We start from the raw sequence: 13,767 nt of genomic DNA on the forward strand, positions 1-13,767 counted from the left end.
ATCGTCCTTAAATTTATTTTGGACGTTAAAAGGCTTTCAAGCTAACAGTGATTTTCCAAGTTTACAAGAAAATTTCCCAAATCCATTTCTTAGAGACCACTTCAATTCTGAATGGGATTTTAAAGACAAATATGTTAGAAACCCCCATAAATCATAACTCCCCCCTCAAATAATTGAAGGAGAAACTGCATCTCACAATTTGTTATGAAATTTCTCCTAAGCACGGAAACACGGCAGTGCATGGAAGGGAAGGAGCAACACTTGAAAAGCAAGTTTAGTTTTCAGGTGTCATGTCTCATTTGCAGAAGCCCTAGAGTGAAGCAGAGTTTATACTCACACATGACAATATCCTAGGTACAATAGTTTCATACATGTGGGATTAAACTGCTGTTTGGGCACACAACATGTGACAAAGTACTATGTGGGTTTTGGAGATTTAGATATTTGATAGCTAGAAGCCATATCATATTTGCAGAGCCTCTAAGGTAAAGTGGAATCCCCTAGGGAGTGACCATTAGTTTTCCAGACAAAATGCACAGAGGATGGTGAAAAGTGACTATGTAAGCTGTGAAGAATACACTGGGAGCAATAAATTACCTACTATTTTCAGTAGATCCTAGGATTGGGGGGAGGGAGGTCACTCTGGGGATCACTTCTGTTGTCTTTTGTAAAATCTAAGTCTGGGGTGTACCTTGATATATGTTCTCACAGGCTATATACTCCCTAGCAGCCAGTTTTGCTCTAATGATTTAGCGATTTTGTTTTGTTTTTATTTTTTTGCATGATGTGCTATTTAAGCTCTGTATTGTCAGGCGGGCAGTGTTTTGCAGGGGGGTGTGAATCAGAGGCAGCCAATGCCAGAATCACACCCCTTGTCTGCTCCTGCCTGACACCGCCCTCTTGACAGTACAGAGCCTTAGGCTCCGTTCTCACAGAGTAACGTGCCGCTCATTTAGACACGTATAGACATGTCAGAGCGCGGCGCTTCAAAACAGATCCCATTGATTTCAATGGGTGCCGGTTTATGCGTGCTACACATTGAAATCAATGGGAGGATTTGTAACCCAATTTGAAATCAATGGGATCTGTTTTGAAACGCCGCACTCTGACACGTGTATACGTGTCTAAATGAGTGGCGCGTAACTCCGTGAGAACGGAGCCTAAATAACATATCAGATACTAAAACTAACAGCACTGTTTGCTCAGGAATGGTGGAGGCTAGAGAAGAAAATTCCAGACTGTGCCAGAATCAGGGAAGCAGCGCCAATAATTGGTTTAAAGAGCTGGACTCATTTAAGGTGGTAAAAGGTTGTCTTTAAGCACTTATATGTGATATGTACTTGAGATTGTAGAGGTATTGAATCTAAGCAAAGAACTTCATGAATACAGAGGACATATTTTGCAGAAATCATTGCGTTTTTGTAAATTGCAACATGTCAATTATACCAACGGATATTGTGATGTTTTCCATGTAGGTATAATAGGAACAGAAATTCTGTAAAGGAAAACTCTGTGGACATTCTGTGAAAAGTGCTGGAGAAAAAAAAAAAAAAAAAACACAATATGTTTTCCGCAGCGCTTTTTGGCTGTGACTTGCTACGTGAGGCCTTAGCCTTAAGCAGGTTCCACCCAAATTGTCACTTCTAGGCAGAATTTAAGATGTCAGCAAAATAGAGTTTATCTGGACTGGTGCCTTAGTGCATTTAAGTTTCAGTGCCCATTTCGAGACAGTTAAATAAACATGTTGGCAAAATGTGAGATGCTTTTACTACGGTATTATTTTCCACAGCAGTGCGTGTAACTACAGCAGCAGTAAAGAGAGCTCTTAAAACTGCAGCCCACGTTCACTTCATGATGCACCTGTTCCTAGTGAGAATCAAGACAGCCAGGGAGATAAAACCTTCACTATTAAATGTCTACTTTGCTAAACTACAGGCACAGTTGGCTCACAAACCCCAAACCCTTTCAAGTATACAAAATTAACTCATTGATGACAAAAAAAACTGCATGGCATGACCAAAACGCATGTCTTAAAAACAATTGTATACTGTACCTTACATGGTCTGGATATTTGCTCACCCAATTCTCCTGGGAAGATGGACCAAACACAAACGCCATAATACACACAACATACTTCTGGCCATGTATGAAATAAATGACCAAAGCTCACATAATACAATCACTGTGTAAGTCAACGTATTATGTAAGAGATACTGTGACCCCAAGGACACACGAACCCCCAGACCACACACCCCACCCCCAACCACTCTTTGCTTTGGTAATACCAAATGTCTTTCTTCGGTTATACTAATAAAGCCCCTTTGTATCTTGTTGTTGTATCTTGTAGAGAGATATTCCAGATGGCCAAACCATAGCCAATGCACAAAATACAAGAATTAGATGCATAATTCACCTTGCCAGTCAAGTTAGTAATTCTTTTAGATAGTGAGTTTCAAACCCAAAGAAACCTAGTGCATTAGAGCTTGACAAGGGGTAAGACAAATGCTGTAGATGGTGGAAGTCACAAAAGAAAGAGCTACCATAAGCCTTGGAACACTTTGTTGAGGACAGAAGACTGTACTGTGTACAGTGTACACAGTGGACAGATTCTGTACAGTACACACAATGTACAAGACCTAGCACACCAGTGTACATGGTGTGCGAATGAGCAGCTTGTCCTAGCGAGATAGAGAACAGTACAATATAAGTATCTCAGTATTTTACCACAACTAGACACCAAACAAAGCGTGCACTATACTGTGCCCACAGATCTGCTCTGACAGCCAATTATGTAATATAATGCACTCATTTTTGTTACTGATATGCCCTAAGAGACTCATTCTTCTACGCGGCAGATTTTCACTTCTATGGCATTGTATAGGTCTTTTCATTATGCATATGCTTAATGAAATACCATAGGATAAATGAAATATCATAGGGTAAATGGAACCAAAGGTCCCATATTACCAACAAAAGTCAAAATAATAGTTCTTTTGTCCACCATTCCGAGGTACAGTGGTTTGCAAAAGTATTCATACCCCTTGAACTTTTTCACATTTTGTCACCTTAAAACCACAAACATAAATGTATTTTATTGAGATGTTAAGTGACAGACCAACACAAAGTAGCAGATAATTGTGAAATGATACATGGTTTTCTAAATTTTAATCAGATAAAAATCTGAAAAGTGTAACGTGCAAAGTATTCACTCACTTGTATCAATACTTTGTAGAGCCACCTTTCACTACACAGCTGCAAGTCTCTTGGGGTATGTCTCTACCAGCTTTGCACATCTAGAGACTGAGATTTTTGCCCATTCTTCTTTGTGAAATAGCTCAAGCTCAGCCAAATTGGATGTACAGCGTCTGAACAGCAATTTTCATGTCTTGCCACTGATGCTCAATGGGATTTAGGTCTGGACTGTGACTGGGCCATTCTAACACATGAATATTATTTGACCTAAACCATTCCACTGTAGCTCTGGCTGTAGGTTTAGGGTCATTGTCTTGCTGGAAGGTGAATCTCCTTCCCAGTCTCAAGTCTTTAGCAGCCTCCAACAGATTTTCTTCAAGGATTGCCCAATATTTAGCTCCATCCATCTTCCTATCAACGCTGACCAGATTCCCTGTCCCTGGTGAAGAAAAGCCTCCCCACAGCAGGATGCTGCCACCACCATATTTCACATTAGAGATGGTGTGTTCAGGTTGATGAGCAGCATGCCATTTCCGCCACACATAGTGCTTTGCATTTAGGCCAAAAAGTTCAACTTTGGTCTCATCTGACCAGAGCACCTTCTTCCACATGTTTCCTGTGTCCTTTATATGGCTTGTGGCAAACTGCAAACAACATTTCTTATGTTTTTCTTTATCCAATGGTTTTCTCCTGAGGCCTTCACAGAACAGGTGTATTTATACTGAGACTAAATTACACACAGCTGGACTCCATTCACTAAGTGACTTCTGAAGGCGATTGTGCACACTGGATTCTATTTACAGGTATCAGAGTACAGGGGGTAAATACTTTTACATGTCACACTTTTTTTTCCAGATTTTTATTTGATTAAAGTTTTGAAAACCATGTATCATTTTCCTTCCACTTCACAATTATCTGATGTTTTTGTGTTGGTCTATCACTTAACATCTCAATAAATACATCTAAGTTTGTGGTTGTAAGGTGACAAAATGTGAAAAAGTTCAACGGTGAGAATACTTTTGCAAGCCATTGTATCTGCAGAATATGTTTTTTATATATGGATTTCTATAAATGAAAGATGCCACTTGTATAACTATAGGGGTTACAGCAGTTGCAGCAGGAAGTGGGTCCCGTAGCTGATGTGGAGATGGGGGGACTGGGGGGGGGGGGTGTTTGGTCCCTTATAAAGAAAGACAGTGAAATGGTGAAATGTTAATGTTGCTAAAAGGTAGAGATGTTTAGCTATGCCCTTGAAGAATGTCACTGTATACACAAATTGTGTGGCACATATGTGGCAATACGAAGAAATTTTGTAACATAAATTATTAGGTAGGCTCATCCTCAGAGAACGTAATAAGGTTGTTCTTACACCTTAAGGGCGGGTTCACACGGAGTATTGTGGCTCGTCATTTGGTACGTACACGCCGCGGGATCTTTTGTGGGCCGTATACGCTCCCATTGTTTTCAATGGGAGCCGGTACCATACACGCAGCGTTATTTGGGGGCCGTGATTTTGCGACGGCCGCAAAATAGCACCGGTGTACGGTACCGGCTCCCATTGAAAACAATGGGAGCGTACACGGCCCGCAAAAGATCCCGCGGCGTGTATGTACCAAATGATGAGCCACAATACTCCGTGTGAACCCGCCCTAAGGCTCTATGAACATGACTATATGCTTTGTCAGTGTGCTAGCTGTGTTCTTGTCGGATAGCACAATGACTTTTTTTTTTTTTTTTTTTTATAAACTATTTATAACAAAACAAAATATAAAAACAACAAGACCCACATGACAAAAAGGGGTCAAAGATAGAAATAAAGTCAAAACCAAGTATAGCAACCAGTAACATTACAGGGCAAAACAGTATACACATTGCAAATAAAAACCCACATTCAACCAGACAAAGGAGAAAAAGAGAAAAAAGGGGAAAGATAGAGGAGAAAAGAAGAAAAAAAAAAGCAAGCAACCTCGACTCAAGGCGCGGGACCAAGGACACCAGCTCGGCTTCAGCCCAGCAGATTGCGATATGATCGAGTACCCTAGAAGAGGAGTCCAAGTCTCCATATAAGCCGCACGTCCATCCTTCAAGGGGATGGACGCCGTCAGGTCCTCCATACACTGAATGTCATCCACCTTAAGGACCCAGTGACGGAAGGCAAGCAGGCCATTTTCCAAAGCACCGGAATGCAAGCTCTAGCGGCATTAATCAGATGCCTCAGGGCAGATCTGCGAGAGGACTGGGGTCCAAGGGAGGTCAAAGAGGTAGAGCAAGAAAAGGGCCAGTGCACAGGGTAGGGGAATCTAAATTATCTGGACGATCAGTTTGTGGATTAAATTTCCAAGCCACCAACCTCCCTTTGAAGATACTAACTCCCCTAGACATGGACTCACAGGCATGATATGCATCTGGGTACCTGGGGGAGGAGAAGGTGGGAGCGGCACCCTCACAGAAATGCATCTCTTGAACATAGGCTACATTAGACTTTTTGCTCCAGAGCAAGCGGAGCAAGGAGGATCTCTTCTCTGGGGTATGGAGCCCATTTGCATTGATGGAAGAGAACACCAGGGAAGCCGTCGCCCGGAGCTGGGAGCCTCACACTTACCCATTCATCTCTATGGCCACATACACTTGCTTGAGTACTATTACAAGCCTGTGTATGCAGCAGTGAGGCCAAGCCAATCCTCAGGACTTGTACTATGTCCTTCTGTTTTGCAGTTCTGTCTCATTATATGAAGTGAATTGGTCCGCAGAGATACGGGTAGCACATAGATGCCATGCATATGTTATCCCTGCTGTTTCATCCTGGACTATGAAACACATACGATTGTGTGCATGTCACCTTAGTTATAACATACTTTTGAAAGTGTCTTTTGTGTCTTTTGGATACATAGGCAGGTCTAATAACAAAAAAAAAATGTTTTTAATTAATGGTATTTATGTAATGAGTTATAAATAATCACTCGGGTTCTACCTGGCAGCAAAACCTTTTATTTCAGTGGGAGGGTTCTATGACTAAACTTGATCACATAGCCTTGGTATGCATTTTTCTTGATATTCAGAAAAAAAAATTAACTAGTCACCGCAAAATGAGTAAAATCTGAATATCAAACACTGATGAGAGAAAAAATCGTTATCACTGTCATGATTTTGATTTTGTGGTTTGGATTTCCTGCAAATCTGGCAAGCTGAATGAGCTTACAACATTCATGTTGACGTTATAGAAGCTTTATTATGAAAATGACAAATGAGTTTCACATCATTTTCCACAAAGCGCTGTATACTTTATGTTACTGCACTGAGTAATTTAGAAAAATATTCCAAATTAAGAAGATAACTGGAAAATACTTCAAACTGTTTACTGTGTTTTTTTTAATATGTGATGACATTTATAGTTGAGTTGCAGTTCTTGGTCTAGAAAGTCATCAAGTAATCTAGAATGTATGTACCAATAAAAATCAGAGTAATTTGCAAAGCAAAAGGCGTCCTGTACTGAACAACATTACTGTGGACTATAAATTCTAAGAGAATCTGCATTTGCACTGCAAAGATTGAAATATACAGATAAAACCCAAAGATATCAGCAGCGGAAATGCTGCATTCTCAAAAGCCGTTACGTTTTTGTAAATTGCAGCATGGAAATGCTGACAGTTTCTGTATAGGTATAATAGATGCAGAAAATCCATAGACAAAAACTCATTTCTTCCTGCAGTGCTTTAGACAAAGTTCACAGAGGTTTCCTACATGGACTTTGTGTTACAATTATACCTACGGGGTTTCTGAAGGTATAATTGATATGCTGCAATTTCTAAAACCGCATTGGTTTTGGAAATTGCAGTGTGTCCACATGGTGGTTTTTACCGCAAAGTGGATATGGGATTCGCTAGAATCCCATCCACTTTGCCCTAACTGTAAAATGCCTTAGATTGAGGCCCATGTTGCAGAAACACAGCTTTTTTTGTTGCATTTTTTTGAGCCAAAGCCAGGAGTGGCTGCAAAAGGAATGAGAAATATCTAGAAAGTTCTTATACTTCTACCTTCTGCTCAATCCATTCCTAGCTTTGACTTAAAAAAACGCAACTAAATCTGCAACAACAAAAAAGCTACAAGCCAAAGGGCAAAACGGTGGCACAGTGGTTAGCACTGCAGCGATGGAGTCCTGGGTTTGAATCCGACCAAGGACAAAACATCTGCAAGGAGTCTGTATGTTCTCCCTGTTTTTGTGTGGATTTCTTCCCATACTCCAAAGACATACTGATATGGAAAATGCATATTGTGAGCCCTATATGGGGCTCACAATCTACATTAAAAAAGAAAAAAAAAAAAGCTGTAATTCCACAACACGGAGCCTTAGCCTTAGAGAAAAAGCAAATGTGATTTTCTAACCCTGGTATAACACCTATAGGCCGTGGCCCCATGGAAAAAAAATTGTAATTTTAAAGTCAGTGCAAAGTGGATGGGATTCTAGCGAATCCCATGCCCACTTTGTGGTAAAAATTGCGCTGCAGACACACCGCGATTTCCAAAACCAACACAGTTAACTATACCTACGGAAATTCCGGCAGTTTTTCCATAGTTATAATTGAAACAGAAAGTCTGTAGAAGAAACCTCTGTGAACTTTCTGGCTAAAGCGCTGTGGGAAGAATTGTGATGCGTTGCTGCCACTTTTTTTCCCCAGCACTTTTTGGCTGCAGGACACCTTTAGGCCAAAGCCCTATGTTGTGGAAATGCAGCGTTTTTGCCACTGTGGAAATTTTGCGCCAAAAACTTTTGCGTTTTACAGTAACTGCAAAGTGAATGATATTCTAGCTAATGTCATCCACACATTGCAGAAAAAAGACTGCTGCGTAAAAGCTGTAAAAATTGCAGCCTGTCTATTCTTCCTGCAGAACCACTGGCTTTTTTCCTTAGGTTTGATAAGGAAAGAAAATCTGATGAGAAAAACTCAGCAAAAATGCAATGAAAAATGCTGCCGAAAAAAACGCAATGTGTTTCTGCTACATTTCTTTCTGCAGTGTTATTAACTGCATTTTGATATGCCTTAGCCTTAGCCCAGGGCCCCTTGGTTTGGCAGCAGCAGAAATGTAGTGGAAAAAACTGCATCGTTTTACACTAGCTTCAAAGTGGACAGGAGTCTAGCTAATCCCTTCCAGACATTGCAGAAAAATATCTGCAGCGGAAATGCTGCAATATCAAAAACCACTGCAGCTGATAAACTGACTGCTTTCTGATATTACTGAGTCTAGATTGCCTGTCGAAATCAAGAGATTATGTTAGCCACATATTATATTGCAGGATAGTAGCGGGACTGTAAGTTTGATTAGTAATTGTGGAACAAGAATGTGTAATGCTTCAGTAGGTTTGTACTTTCATCTATGAGTTCCAGGAAGCAAATATTCCATAATTCTACATTGCTATACTGAAGTGTATTAGTAATATTTGAAAACCACTTAGTAATAATAATATATAATCATCACTGAATACAACTGACTATATTCTTATATTATGTTATTAACCAACTTATTAAGCCATTTTTTATATCTTCTGAGAAAGTATGGTGAGCACCAACCCTCACAAGGGTTATCACCTATGTAACCTAGGGTCTTAAAGCACAATCAACCTAGTAATACAGCCTGAGTAAAATATTTTAAGGGAATCTGTCAGCTCCATGTCTTTCCCCAAACCGCAATCAGTACTTCAATGGACATTGCATGTTTTCCCAGACAAATTACTTTAGGGGATGGATAAAGTAGAGGGCTGGTTAGGGGATGGAGAGTTTATCTTCTGCCATTCTGGTCTCTGCACTTTGACTCCAAACAAGTCATTTACAAAATGAATAATAGTGGACAAGTGTTCTGAAGATAGCAGGGGAGAACACCAGACACCTTCATATGCAACTGTTGCTGGAGATATAAAATGCTCAAAACCATCATAACTTTTTGAATTATGCTTTATTATGATTGGAAAATCTTCCATATAGCTTGTTTTACTTTCTTGCTATGCTACTTTTCAGTCCAATAGGTCGAAGCCAAAATTAATGCCTTCTCAATCGCTGCTCCTTCTCTGCAGGACCAGCTCCTCTTTACACTCTCAGATATGAACATTGGGCTCTGGGGAAAGGTCTGAGGTCTGAGTTATCTGAACTTGGAATTTTATGGTCTAGTCTGAGGTGTGATATATGGGATCTGGTCTAGGATCTGAATATTAGGGTTTAAATGATTTGGTCTTTTTTGGGGTCTAAATATTGGGTTTGGACTGATGTCTAAATTTTGGGCTCTGAAATAATTTTGGGGCCTGGTCCCTGAAGTCTTAGCTCTGCTGTATTCAGTTAGATCCTTCTTTTCAGATTAGTCCCAAAATAAGAAACTATTTATAGTGTAACTGTCATTTCAGAAAACTAATGGTGTGTCATAGTGAGCCCACTATTTTCTGCCCGTTTGGCTGAGATTAGCTCTGCTCACCTTGAAGACCTAAGCAGAGTGTGTATGGGCTTAAAGAAAGTCCGTACAATGCTAACCCCTCCTTTCCATGATGTTGAACATTGCTGAAGGGCATAGCTGATCATTTCTACTATTTTACTTCAGAAATAATTGGGGGGGCTCGACAACCAGACACCCATTGATAACATGTCACCCACATGATAACCATGACATGTCAACATATATTTCAAATGGCAAAGAGATTTTATAGACTCATAGAATAAAAGCTTATTGCTAGAATATGACTTCTGTGGTAAGGAAGGGGCAGATTTTGTAGATGTTTTTTAGGTGGAGATGACATAACCATGTGAGTGATTCAATATGGGGGGTGATGGAAAGGTCTGAGTCAAACACAACCCTGAGGCAACGGGCATACTGCCCAGGAGTTATGGTAAAGCTAAAGACTGCAATGGAGATATCAGGGTTTGGTCTGTTACATGGAGGAAACAACAAACGTTCAGTATTTGAGAGATTCTATTTCAAATAAAGTGAAAATATAATATTAGAGAGAATAGAGAGAGTCACTGGTTTTGTATTAGTGCAGGGGTGATGTCATTAGTACTTAGAATACATATGTACGGGGGTACAGAGGGGATTTGAAATTTCGATTTGGGACCGTATCACTGACCTCTCCTTCCCTGATGAACTTTTGGCCAGTAACAGGCAGAAAGAAAACACCTCAGATAGGCTGAATTGACATGGATTAGCCTAGCTAGTAATACTAAGGGTAGGAATTTAGACACATTGGTATGCCTTAAAGCGATAGCTGGAAGCCTGTGATACGGAAACTATGGCTGTTGAGCCAATGCTTTTATAGTTAGAATTAAGAGAGACAGATTAGAATATATATTTAGGCAGATTATTTACATGTAAGCATGTGAACATATATAAATTTATCAGTCAATTGCCATTTTTTTTAGTAACAAATTTGTTATTGAACTTAAACAATTAATCATATTTGTACTCATAAATGCTAATAAGTACAAATTACCAAATTATTAGAAATAAATACAAATTTTATACTGTAGTGTCAGAAAAACAAGGACCTTTTACTAGTCAGATATTTCCAGTGGCAAAGTTGTAAGACATAAAATGGTCAATACCAACGATAATTTCTTCACAAACCTAAACCTTTGAAATCTTTGAAAAAATTATGTTTAGGGATTATTTAACTTCATTTAGGAAAATAAGGTGAAAAGGGAAGCACTAAATGCAACAGTGCAAGAGACGTGCACATTTACATGTAGCCTACAAGAAATCTATAAAGTATGTGGTAAGATGTAGAAGTGGGAAAAAAAACTTTCCTCAAATTCTAAGAAGCCACACTTTATATTTTCCTGTTACAGTGCACATTCCTGTAGAAAAGATGTTGTACAGGGCAAGATCTGTATGAAAAAATAGCATTAATGTTTAGGTTATTTTAGTTATTAATTTTTAATTTATACAAATTATTTATATTCCTATGACTTTAAAAATGAACTGATAATTAAAAAAAATCCCAAAAAGTCTTTTTTTTCTGTGTTTTTTTAAATTTACGCACATATATATTCTTTTTGCCACATAACCCAATACAATCCAACCCAATACAGGGTTCACTATTTATAGATCATTCAGGATTTACCGTACATTTCCTCCAGTCACCGAATAGTATTAAACCTGTCAAAACGGTTAAAAAAAACCTTTCAAGCTCCCAAAGAATATCCAGGTTGAAAATTCTACAACTTCCAATAATGTTATGTTGATATATATTATAGAAGTAATATATTCCAGCTAACAATATATCTAAAGAGTGACGCCATCTGGAAGAGGTTTTTCTAGTTGGGTGATAATGGCCCTTACTTACTACAATGTCAGGCACTCGTATCACATCCAGCATTGAGCCATACCTTAATGGACACCACAAAACACATTCAAAGCTTTAATGGAGCTTTTCTTCAGCTGTTGTCTAAATTGACTCAGATCTTTGCGATCCTTGTACTTTCCTCAAAGGTTACATTTTGATGGATTTGTTGATGCTCTAAATGTTATATAACTCCACAATAGATGCACATTAAAGTACAGTTTGCCCATGAGTGGAAATACTTTATTTATACTATCAGATTACTACTAAATTCCCAACTATACTATGCAGGCTTGTAACATCAAGCATCCTATTGTTATTCTAGTCCCATCAGTGGGTATGCAGCAGAGGCATCTCCCACCTGTTGATAGAATCACGACTGATGCTTCATACTGTATTAGTCCTTCTGGTTATAAAATAGTATATTAATATAGTACAATCTCAACAATGTGATGTAAACAAAATGAAAAAATAAGCAATATATGTAACTACTAATATTTGCTTATTTTATTTCAGAATTAATAATGATTTAATGATCAAACAAGTTCATTAAAAATGTATCATTTTATGTTACGAGTACAGAGCGCGGCTGAAAACTCTCTGTCCTGAGTTTACCTTTACGTATTTATATTATTGCACCATAATTATAAGGAATATTAATGTTTTACTACAGTAATCCGAGAAAAAATGATATGTTCCAAAACGCCTCCATCTATATTGGCTGTGAGTCTACTATAAACGTCATATATAATAATAATTTTTTAAAAAAAATACGTAGAAGTTATGGCATGTGTTTATTTCAATTTCTAGTTAGAAATGACTATCATATAATGCGATACGTCATGCAGACATTAAAGTAAATGCTTAACTGTTTTTGTATGGGCTTCCTTCTTTTCCTCCCCGCATACATGCATTCTCCAGGCGGAATCATAGTGGTCTAACCTGAAACAAGATAAGAAAAAGGAACAGGTGCATAAAGTCACATCTAGACTGAAGCAGTGGGAGTGTAACTCAATATGTCCCTGAGTAGTGTTGTGATTAAGATATAAGCCCTGACAGTGACACAGCTACAGGGTGAGCCATCAGAAAGTGATGCTCTGTGACAGGACATTTACTGTGTCACTGCATCCCACAAGAGGCTCCCAAAACACATACTTCAAAGAGATGGCATTAACAACAATTAACGCATGCCAATGAAAGTACCCGCAACCTGTTAGAAAATCTGCGCTACATATTATTAAACGAATAAAACTTTATATGTTAGACATTTTATTTTCAAAAACATATCTAGTATATTTATTACACAATATATAAACTGCACAACATACATTTATTGCTGTCACAATATATATCCATCACCAAATATTATTTGAAGCAAAGGCATAGAGAAATGACACTCAGTCTAAGCAGCAACAGTGCAAAACTATCTGGTAGGAAAAAACGCATGGACTTTTAAAATCATAAAATACTGCACTAAGTAATACTAATAATAATGGTAATAATATGAATTATATGTGAAATGCGTGGCGTTTAAAGGTCCACCTGCAGCACCTGCTATTGTCGCATTGTTTTTAAGGTGTGAAATGGCATAAGTACTAGAAAGCACAAACTGCACAAAGTACATTAAACATAGCAAATAACTGATAAGACATGTTAGGTATAGTGTAACTTTTGCTGCATGCCACTCAATGCCATGTAAAAGGTGCACAACTTACCCCAGTCAGTGACACTTGTCCCAGTCCTATGAAATGAGGACATACATCCAGGGCTGATTGATTCTCTGTGATGCCAGCTCCAGGACTGAAACTGTCTCTGGGCACCTTGTGACTGCAGGAGAGTCACACTGTATCTAAGCTATGTCATTGCCATATAATGCCACCGTGGTGAAGAATCACTGGTGACGGCACCCCCTTATGTTCTTACGACTTTCTCTCGCTTCCTTACGATTCAGGTGGCAAGCATGAAAGTGAATGACAAGAACAGGCTCCACATGTGGGGAGAACAAGAGAGTCTTTCCTGTAGGGTTGTGAGCGCCATCTACTGGCCATTCTTATGTATTACAGTCTATAGTTTTAAATACGTTACCAGTTGTATATTTCACTAACATATTAGCAGAGAGCAGATACACACATATCAATGTAATACTATATCATTTATCTATGTACCTAGATATCTCTCTATCATCTATATACCAACTAGAGTGTTTCTATCTAGCCATCTCATTTGTCTTCCTATTGTAATGTGTATGCATTATAAAG

General features: G+C 38.7%; 1 protein-coding gene across 1 annotated transcript in view; it reads right to left on the bottom strand.

Annotated features, from left to right (window-relative positions):
* The window catches only part of AHRR (aryl hydrocarbon receptor repressor), a 238,436-nt gene extending 224,979 nt beyond the window's left edge, over positions 1-13,457 (bottom strand). Inside the window, exons 1-2 of the mRNA XM_075271111.1 lie at positions 13,225-13,457; positions 12,379-12,451 (exon numbers count right to left, since the gene is read on the bottom strand). Coding sequence (XP_075127212.1) covers positions 12,379-12,440 — 62 coding nt within the window. The 5' untranslated portion in view covers positions 12,441-12,451; positions 13,225-13,457. The remainder of the gene's footprint in view (positions 1-12,378; positions 12,452-13,224) is intronic.
* Positions 13,458-13,767: the final 310 nt, after the last annotated feature.

This window comes from Leptodactylus fuscus, chromosome 4, assembly GCF_031893055.1.
Source record: "Leptodactylus fuscus isolate aLepFus1 chromosome 4, aLepFus1.hap2, whole genome shotgun sequence".
In the NCBI taxonomy this organism is placed as follows: Eukaryota; Metazoa; Chordata; class Amphibia; order Anura; family Leptodactylidae; genus Leptodactylus; species Leptodactylus fuscus.